Source organism: Trichechus manatus, unplaced genomic scaffold, assembly GCF_000243295.1.
Source record: "Trichechus manatus latirostris isolate Lorelei unplaced genomic scaffold, TriManLat1.0 scaffold00113, whole genome shotgun sequence".
NCBI lineage: Eukaryota > Metazoa > Chordata > Mammalia > Sirenia > Trichechidae > Trichechus > Trichechus manatus.
This window is the reverse complement of record NW_004444049.1, coordinates 1,250,426-1,260,436: the sequence shown is the minus strand read 5'-3', so window position 1 is coordinate 1,260,436 and position 10,011 is coordinate 1,250,426. Positions and strand designations below refer to the sequence as shown.

General features: G+C 62.4%; 1 protein-coding gene across 1 annotated transcript in view; it reads right to left on the bottom strand.

Moving 5' to 3' along the window:
- SHANK2 (SH3 and multiple ankyrin repeat domains 2) overlaps nucleotides 1-10,011 on the bottom strand; it is a 559,307-nt gene that overhangs the window by 25,910 nt on the left and 523,386 nt on the right. The window contains exons 19-22 of the mRNA XM_004383876.1: nucleotides 7,418-7,553; nucleotides 5,979-6,059; nucleotides 5,539-5,547; nucleotides 3,944-3,964 (exon numbers count right to left, since the gene is read on the bottom strand). Coding sequence (XP_004383933.1) covers nucleotides 3,944-3,964; nucleotides 5,539-5,547; nucleotides 5,979-6,059; nucleotides 7,418-7,553 — 247 coding nt within the window. The remainder of the gene's footprint in view (nucleotides 1-3,943; nucleotides 3,965-5,538; nucleotides 5,548-5,978; nucleotides 6,060-7,417; nucleotides 7,554-10,011) is intronic.

Sequence of the window (10,011 nt, the reverse complement as noted above, 5' to 3'; positions counted from 1 at the left end):
CTCAGCCCGTCTCTGGGACACGCTGACCGGGATCCTGGGCCTGACCTGCGCCCTGCTCAGCCCGTCCTAGGCCCTGGAGGTTGTGTTTACCGGAACACGCAGGCTCTTACGAAAGGCTGCGAGGCTGCGCTTCCTGCGTGTCATTCCAGGCACGTGAGGGTTAGGCTTCATTCACAAAAGCCCGGGATTGGATTCATGGATCCAGCCCCCTGCGGGTTTAAATGAAGCACTTGGGGACTGAAAAGGACCCCGCAGACAGACTTCAAAACCGTCACTTCTTAAAAAACCACCTAGCAGTAATCAGATGAAGACACACCCTGAGTGACCCCGTATTTTAGGTTTCTGAGACTTAGGTTCTCTTAGCAAACACGGGGGATGCTCTGGTCAGTGAACTGCAAACTTCCGGGTGTCAGGGGTGTGTGCGCGTGGAGGCGAGGTGGGGGCTTCCAGGCGCACTTGGGATCAGCACCCATGTTCCTCACAGGAAGCAGAGCAGGGATAACAGGGGAGGGAAGGTGTCCTGCCTGTCACCCAAGCCCCTGCCCATGAGCTGGCCCTCCACCAAAGGTGGACTTCAGCATGTGTTACCCAGAGAGGGGCGGAGAGCGTCCCCCCACTGGGAGACGCCTCCACTCTGCACCCCTCGAGACCAGACACCCAGCCAGCCTGGGAGGAGGGAGGCCCCCATCGTGGAGTCCAGGGAGAGGGCAAAGGCTCAGACCCACGGGAGCCCTCGAGGGCAGTCTCTCCCCCAGGGAAAGACGAGACCTTCTCGGAGATTCTGGCCCCAATGTTCCGGGGCTTCCTTTGCCCGTGACAATGCCGGCCCAGACCCCCTGGCCCAGACCCCTGGCGCCAGGCCCCAGCAGAGGGGGTGCTCTGCTGTCTGCCTACCCACTCCCCTGAGCCTTCTCGGGGCCCTCGGGCTCCAGCACTGTCCGGCCGGAGACCAGAACTGAGCTCAAGTCCTTCAGCTTGTGGGGTCATCAGAGTCGTGAAATGCTTTGTAACGTCAGCATCCCGGGTCAGAGGTCATCCAGGGTCCTGTCCTCATCACCACACACACCCCTTGTGAACTTAAACTCATCCTTTTGCTACCCTCTCTGCGGGGGCTGTCTTGAAAGAAGTACGACCGGAAGGCTCCTTAGAAGCAAGGATGGGGAGACTACGTCTCACGTACTTTGGACATGTTATCAGGAGGGACCAGTTCCTGGAGGACATCATGCTGGGCAAAGTAGAGGGTCAGCAAAAAAGAGGAAGACCCTCCACAAGATGGACTGACACAGTGGCTGCAACAAGGGGCTCAAGCATAACAATGATTGTGAGGATGGCACAGGACCGGGCGGTGTTTCGTTCTGTGGTGGGTAGGGTCGCTATGAGTTGGGACCGACTTGACGGCACCTAACAACTGTAGGGGCAGGGCCCCCTATGGGGGCGGTGGTCAGAGAGCAAACTGCAGGGCTTTCTCTGCAACGCGTCTTCCAGAAGGAAAAGAGCATCGGAAGCATCAAATGCTAAAAGAGACTGAAGCCACACTCATCAGCAGCTGTGATCAGCTGACTCGCCTCTGGGTTTAATCTCCCAAGATTTTCCCCTTCTTTACACCAACAGGAACCCTGGTGGCACAGGGGTTAAGAGCTCAGCTGCTCACCAAAAGGTCGGCAGTTCGAATCCACCAGCCGCTCCTCGGAAACCCAGTGGGGCAGTCCTCCTCTGTCCTGTAGGGTGGCCATGAGTCGGAATCGACTAGGCGGCAGTGGGCTTGGTGTTCTTGGTTTACACCAACAAGCAGGGAAGAAACGGACGGAGCCCACCTAGCCACACGGGCTCTGGGCCCTGCCAACTCCTCTCAGCCACGGGGGCCCCGACGCGCTCAAGGCCACTCACCTGCGGGGGTGGGGTCTGTGGCTGCAGCTAGAGGGGCCCCCCCGCCCCGCTGCTTGCCCTGCCAGCCACCCTCTGGCCACGCCTGAGGCCATGCCTGCGTGGGGTCTGGGGGCCACAGCAGGTCCTCAGTAACCTCCCCGACCCCAGCACTAAAGGAAGGGATCTGAGGACCCAGAAATGCTAACTCAGGACCTTAGTGACTTGCCCAGACCAGCAGGGGTGGGGCTGGGATAACTTCTAATTCCACACGGCCTCTCTGGAGTTTGATGAATGCTTCTCAGGAGGTCGGGACAGCCGGCTGAGGAGCCTCGTGCAGGTGGACACTGGGGTCAGAGCATTACGGCACCTACTACGTGCCGGCACGCGCCCCCACTGTGTGGACAGGGAGATGGGCTCACAGCGGGAGGGCTGCCCGGCTGGAAGGAGGGGCTCCCACGGCCCCCAGGCCTGCACTCACTGCTATGTGGTCAGATTCCGGCCCCTAGGTCCCCTCCGCCTGCTGGACCCCCCAGGTGATAGGCCCTTTGGGGTCGTCCTGTCCCTACATCTACCTCCTGTCCCATCGGGGGAGGGACAGGGACTGGGTGCAGCCTGAATCTCAAATCTGCACCCAGGTTTCTCTGTTGTTAAACAGAGGGTGGCCTCCATTCTTGGACCCACCCCAGCTGTGTAGACCCGCCCTCGAACCCTCCATGGTCAGGAGGTGTCTGGCTGCTGGAGGTGCTCCTGGGGGGGGACACAGCAGATGGCGTTGGGTGGGGGCAGCCGCAAGTGCCCGCTCAGGCGTGACCAGGGCCAAGTCTACGCTCTTATCCCCGACAGCTGGCAGCTCCGTGACAGCAGTGGGGCCCCGGGGTTCCCTGAGTGGGTGCCTTCCTCAGGAAGGTGACAAACAGGGCCTGGACCCGTGAGCTGAGGGTTCTGGCCCTGGACTGAAGGGAGTCCTTACAAAAATGGGATTCCATGAAACTCATCAAGAATGGCTTTTGGTTACCCATCCTAGATGCCCCACGGGGACTTTCCTGGGCAGCCACTGCGGGTGGTGGTGCAGGCTTGGGGTTGCTCCAGGGAGAGGCTGCTAGCCGGGCCTGTGTCCGGGGAGCTGGCTGGCAGGAGAATAGTGGTGGAGATGTTTGGCTCAGAGCCCCAGCACACAGGAACTGCCCAAGGTACTGCTTCACTTGGTCCCAAGAGCCAGCCCCTCATTGTAACATTTGGGGTACTGAGCCGTGCCTTCGGGCTGATGCCATGGGGTCCCCTCCCTCCCGCTCCAGAAAATGGCTTTGCGCTGGGATTGTTGGTGCTTGTTTTAACAGATGGGGTGCAGTCCCTGTCTCCACAGCCAAGCGAAGAACATCCCAGAATAAGAGTGCTGTTGAAGAGGGGGAGGCCACGGCTGTGGGGGGCCCAGCTGTCAGGGGCACACGCGGGTCCGCGTGTCAGCAGTGCCCACCCTCCAGCCCCCCCCTTGCACCACCCAGTTCAACCACAGCTCCAAGTCTCTTGGAGAGTGGGGTTTCTGGGAGCCAAAGGGGGCAGCCCTGCTCATGGACAAGGGGGCTGGGGGTCAGAAGGCAGAATGCAGCCGTGCCCCAGGCTGAGTGTTCAGTTATGGGGCCCCCACCCGTCTGCACCCCCAGACCAGGCGGCCACCGGAAGCTCAGGACACACACGGTGGATGGCCACCCAGTCCCTGTAGGTGTGAGCTGGAAGCCCAGACTTCCCTGCTGCCCGCTGGGCGAGGCAGGCCTGGCTGTGACCAGCCGGGGCTTCCCGCCCTGGGTCTGGACCCCAAAGCTGGCATCAAAGCCAAAAATGATGTGGACACCGGCCCAGGGAGAGACATGGCACACACTGGGAGAAACCACAAAGCAAAGCTGACGGACAGACTCAGGGACATGTGTCTGGGATGAGGCCCCTCAGGCAGGGCCCAGAACAAGAAAAGACAACACAGGGCTGATGGAACATTCTAGACCATGCTGACGGGCACAGGGGCTCTCCTCCACTAGGGTGTGATGGGCACGGGGTGGAGACAGACACTGGCTCTTCCCCTTACCCTTCTTCTTCCGGACGGAAGCTTGCAAACAGAAAGGGGAGCTGTGAGTCACGCTTCACGGCGGCACGCACCCACAGCCTCGTCTTGGGCCACTCTTGGACAGGGCACCACATCGAGCAGGCCGGGACGGGTGGCATTTGGGGGGCCAGAGGGAGGGCAGGCGGGGCTGAGGGGTCAAGGGCTTCTAGAAGGAGTCGGCAAAGGCTGGGGGCAAACCTTCCTCCACAGCTTCGTCCTGGAAACCCGGCTACCACAGGGACAGGCTCTTCCCTTCAGGTTTGCCCTGTGAGTCATAAATCTACTTCCTGGGGCAGACTGGGCGCTTTTCTGGGGCCTTCTTTCTTAATTAGCAGCCCTGCTAGTGCCCTGCCCAAGTGGAACACATGTCTGTAAGGACGAGTGTGAGTGGAAGCTGGGCCACTGTGGAGACAGCCCTGGATGGGAAGGCAGAGGGGTGTTCCCTGGGGCTCCGAGGTCATGAGACACCAGGGGCTCAGGAGACCCTCAGGCTCCCTTCTTGTCTCTCAGGCAGATGTTCATGGGAACCCCCCCTTTTATAAGAAGATGACTTGTATGCTGGTCCCCCAGGGGAGGCTGACACCGCCAAGGGCACACGACAGGCCCTTGAGGAGTGCATGTGGCACCCTGCAGCACTCCAGAGAGGCCTCTGGCGGGGAAGGGCGGTGGGGGTCCACGTTTCTATCACCCGCAGGTGCGGGGCCCGGCGCCTGGAACCCAGCGGTGGCTTTCCAGCAAGTCTCGTTCTCACAGATGCGGTGCTGGCGCGGAGAGGCCGGGAAAAAAGGGGCGGGGGATCTACTGTTTCCTGGGGGCAGGGGATCTAACAGCTCGTAGGGTTGGGGGGATTGACCGGTTCCACAGGAAAGGGGAATCGACCGGTTCTTGCGGGGCAGGTATCAACTGGTTCCTGGGAAATGGGGGGAGCCCCACAGCAGAGAGGATTTTCACGAAGACTGAGGCCGCGGCGTGATCCCGAGATTCTAGACTCGGACGCAGTGGTGGACGAGGGGCCTCTGGCTCTCCAATTTAAGGCTGGGCTCAGATGGACGCAATGTTGGTCACAGACACACCGCGGGGCTCAGATCCCGCCCCGGACACCCAGCCTGGTGGCCGGCCTTGGGCAGGGCCATTCGCGTGGAGGATGACACGCTTACCCTTCGCTGCTGACCACGCCCCGGGGCCGTGCTCGGAGCTGAGCGGCCCTTCAGCCCTCCGTTCCGGCCAGGCTCAGTACTCTCGCCCCTGAGGTGCTCCTGGGCACCCTGGGCCTCCTTAGGTGACACGGTACTGGGCCTCCCAAGGCTCACAGTCAGCTCCAAAGCCACCGAGCACTGTAGCAGCCCCGGGCACACGGCGCCCTCCCCAGCCCCCAGGCCGGGGTCCCATGGCTGGAGCAGCTCTTTTTTCTGGAGACCTTTGAAGAGGGCCCTGGGAGCTCTCTAAGCCTGCAACCTACGGATGCCCCACTACCTCCCCAAAATCCTTTCTGGGGGCAAACACTCAGGTCTGAGCGTGCTAGGGGTGGGGCCAAGTGGATGTTAGTGGGGTCCCCTAGACAGCAGTGGGGAGCTTACCTTTATCCACTAGTGAGAGGCCCAAAAATTCAAAACAAAACAGTGTTAGATAAGCCGAGAAGGCAAAACCGCAAAACCAGTCCCAGCAGCCCCGGGCCGGCACGGAGGCGTGGAGCCCGGGCACAGCCCAGGGGACACGGGGCTCCTGCCGCCGTCCTCGGGGGCAGAGGGCGGGAGGGGCTCGGGGTTGTAAGGAGACACTCATGCAGAGCATAATGCACGGTACGGCGGGCGGCATGGGGAGGCATGGGGAGGCAGGCCCCGGGCGCAGGGACGCGTTGGGCAGGCGCATGGGGAGGCAGGCCCCGGAGCAGCTCTCTTTTCTGGACACCTTTGAAGAGGGCCCCGGGCACGGGGACGAGGTGGGCAGGCGCATGGGGAGGCAGGCCTTGGGCGCGAAGACACAGGCTTGGGCATAGGCGGGCGATGGCGAGTCTTACCGAGCTCCTCCAGCTCCGAGGTCATGGACTTGGAGCGCAGGGTGAGCGCCGTGGTCGGAGCGCGCTTGGGCGGAGGGGGAGCTTGACGGACAGACAGAGAGACAGAGGATCAGTGCCCCGTTCCTCATCTCCCACATCGTACCCATGCTTCTAGGAGCACGGGGGACCCGGGCCCCTGAGCCTGCCCCTTTCTGGCCCCAGTGTGGGGGGCCCCGCCAAGGTCACCTTGCTGGCCTGGGTGTGCCCTGCCGCCGGGCTCTGAGGACTCGGTCTTGGGCAGTCACCACACACAGGGGTGTCAGGGCGGACACGATGGGCACGCTGGGGCTGCTGGCCTCTCAGGCTGGGCTCTCTGGGCCCTGAGTGGGAGCACGGGGGGCTTTTGCAGGGGGCCTGTCCAGTGCACTGTGCCTGCAGTGACTAAATGCCGGGAAGGTGCCAGCAGCCTATGTGCACAGCCTGTGTGGCCCTGAGCTGATGATGCCCAGGCCACCCCCGCTCCTGTCAGACTGGGCAAAGCCCTCTCCACGTCCCTGTTTTGCCGATGCAGGACCCGGAGGAGGACGCCCTGGCCACCCTGCTCACAGCTCACACCTGCAGCCCGCTCACAGCCCCTCCTCAGGTCGCCTGAGCCCCCGTGCGCCGGGGCGGGACACGCAGACAAAGGGGGAACGTGCTAGTCCAGCCCCTTCCCACCGCTGGGACCTGGGGGACAGCAGGCTGAACCAGGAGACCCACTGAGCACAGGCGAGAGGGCACGCCCACCAGTGCCAGCCCCTTCCCGGGGGTCTCCTTCTCTTCCTGCTCTGGGGAGACTTCACTAGCTCCTTCACAGAAGCAGGGAGGATGTCCACACCTGAACCTGCTTTCGCCGACATGGGGGCTGTGTTCACAGGTCTATCTAGGGCGGCATGCTCAGCTGACAGAACAGCCCCGACCCCACAGCCACCGCCGCCCACTGCCACCCGTGTGTGCAATGTGCTTCTTCAGGGACCTGAGCCATCTGCACAGGACAGTGGGGGCTGGGAGAGCAGGGGTGTCAGAGGATTAGGGGGCTGGGAGGGTGGGGCGCAGGGGTCGGCCGGGAGAGAGGGGCCAGGGAGAGCGGGGCGCAGGGGTTGGCCGGGAGAGAGGGGCCAGGGAGAGCGGGGCACCGGGGTCGGCCGGGAGAGAGGGGCCAGGGAGAGCGGGGCGCAGGGGTTGGCCGGGAGAGAGGGGCCAGGGAGAGCGGGGCACCGGGGTCGGCCGGGAGAGAGGGGCCAGGGAGAGCAGGGGACAGGGGTCGGTCGGGAAAGTGGGGCCAGGGAGAGCGGGGGGCAGAGGTCGGCCAGGAGAGATGGGCCAGGGAGAGTGAGGGTGGCAGGATATTAGGGGGCTGGGAGAGCAGGGGGCAGGGGCCGGCCAGGAGAGTGGGGCCAGGGAAGGTGGGGCCTGCGCACCTTTCTTCCTGGCTGTGTCGTCTGGGTCCAGACTCCGGGTGACCGTGACCACCTTGAGGACCAGGTGGTTTCCGCCCTGGCGGATCATGTTCACCACCTGCCGATGGCCCACCTTCACCACATTCTCATTGTTGACCTGCAGGAAGACACAACAGCAGCGTCAGCAAGGTGAGCCCCGGGCAGAGACAGCAGCCACCCACCGCGACCGCAGCCAGCTTTCCAGCAAGGTGGGCACACTCAGGGACGCATGGAGACAGTGGGACACTGTGTGCATGGCACCACGCCATCTGTCCGTCTGTCATGCTGTGGTGGCTTGGATGCTGCTGTGATGCTGGAAGCTGTGTCACCGGTATTTCAAATACCAGCAGGTCAACCATGGTGGACAGGTTTCAATGGAGCTTCCAGACTAGGACAAGCTAGGAAGAAAGGCCTGGTGATCTACTTCAGAAAATTGACCAGTGAAAACCCTATGGATCACAACAGAACACTGACATAGTGCTGGAAGATGAGCCCCCTGGGCTGGAAGGCACTCACAATACGCAGTGGCCGCGACCAGGGACTTGACCAATGACATGAAAATGGGGCAGGACTGTGAGTTGGAGTCGGCTGGATGGCATCGAACAACTACAACATTTTTGGAAGTTTTGGGGGAACTAGAATGGATGCCACTGTTATTGTGTCGGTCACTTAAGTGGGGCTGTGGAGGCAGGGGAGGCCGGGTGAGGTCTGGGGAGGCCAGATGAGGTCGGGGTAGGCCGGGGGATGTTGGGGGAGGCCAGGGGAGGCCGGGTGAGGTCTGGGGAGGCCAGATGAGGTCGGGGTAGGCCGGGGGATGTTGGGGGAGGTCGGGGGAGGCTGGGGGAGGCCAGACTCCCTGCGGCCGTGCGCCCTTCCTCTGCAGATGGCAGTGGTCCGCACGGCGCTCGGCAGGGGCCGGTAGGGAAGGACCGGTTCTCGTCTGAGTTGTGCATCCTTAGGTCTTTACGTGTGCAGGCCCGGGAGCGCTTTTCCCGGCCGAAGCTACACGCAAAAAGCCCACAGGAAGCTCACAGGTCCCGGCTGCAGCCGCTACAGCTTTCCTTTCTGTTTTCACAGTGAAGACATGGCACCTAATTGTTTCGCACGTATCTGGGGACACCACCACGCTGACACGGCCCATTCCTCTGGCCCATCTTCCTCGCGGCGCCAGGGACCTCTGCAGTCACCGCCCGTGAGTTCACGGAGCTCTCTGCCCCTTTCAGAGCCCTGACTTCTTCTGCCTCGCTGTCCCCGCCATGGCAAATGCACCCGGCAGGGACACACATACACACTCCAGGTGACACCGCAAGGCTGCGGAGGGGTTGGGTGTCAGATCCTGCACCTGGCCCCTTGGCCGAGTGACCTCATTGCACAAAAACGCTCAGCCTCGGAGCTGTTCGGTCAGCGCCCACTGTCTCTCCCCATGATGGACCGAATGGTGTCCCCCAAAGAGACACGTTCAGTCCCAGCCACCCCGTTGTTTGAAGCTGTCCAGTTTCCTGTCATTTGTCACGGCAGCCCCTGCACAGTCAGACACTAGGCTTGAGTCAGGGTCCCCAGACCTCGGGCCCATGTTCTTTCATGACACTTGGTGTCCCGTGGGGCCTGGGATAGGGGGTGGACAGCCTTGACGCCTTGACCTTGGCTCAGGGCTTGTGGAGCCAGACCCCCGCACCCTCTACACGGCCGGCATGCTCACTCCTGCCACGCGCTACTCCAGGGGCACGCCCTAGCCCCCCAGTCCTGTCATCTGAGGGCTGTCTGTCTAGGTTCCCCCAAATAGAACGTGATTCCTCCTTCACTGATGTGCCCCCCCACCCCAGTGCGCTGGGTGCACAGGAGGTCCCGTGGAAGCAGATCCTTCCAGAATCAGATGCTTCGTGTTCCCAGGGGTGCTACCTCCTGCTGGAGGGGACCTCAACAAGGACAGCCCTGGGTGGAGGGGAGGTGCAGGGAGGAGGGGCTGTCAGTGCAGAGGTCCTCCTTGCTGACCCTCATGGCCGTGCTGGGGACGCCCCCCATCCTCCTGTGAGCTGGGTATTGGTCCTGTGCTGCGGGGGCGGTGGGCTAGGGAGCCTCTTTCCTCTGAAGCACCAGAGAAGACACTGTTGCTCTTGGGGGAGGGGGGCTGTGCTTTAAGAAGGGGTCACCCAAGGAATGAGGTGCTAATGGTGGGTTCTCAGCACCACCCCTCCCCCAGCCCCCTGCAGTTACATACATTGCCCCAGGCTGGAGGTGGGAGGGGCAGGAAAGGCCAGTAGGCACCCCAGGGGTGGTGCTTTCTTGCTGTTTTGGTTGAAGGGAAGCCAGAGGCTCGGCCGAAGGAGCAGACCCCAGGGTGGCAAACATGGATGCTGCCCCCTAGTCCCAGGGCTGTGGCCAGTTGGGGCCACCTGGGTGGGGGCTGCGAGGGGGGCACAGAGCAGGGAGCAGAGTCCCCTCAGTACAGGCTGTGCAGTGAGCCCAGCCCTCGGGGATATCCATATAGAAAGACCCATCCCACCCCGGCCCGGCCCGCAGAGGTCTTATCAGAAAACCTCATCTTTCAACCGGGGTCCTCTCTGGACACAGGAGTG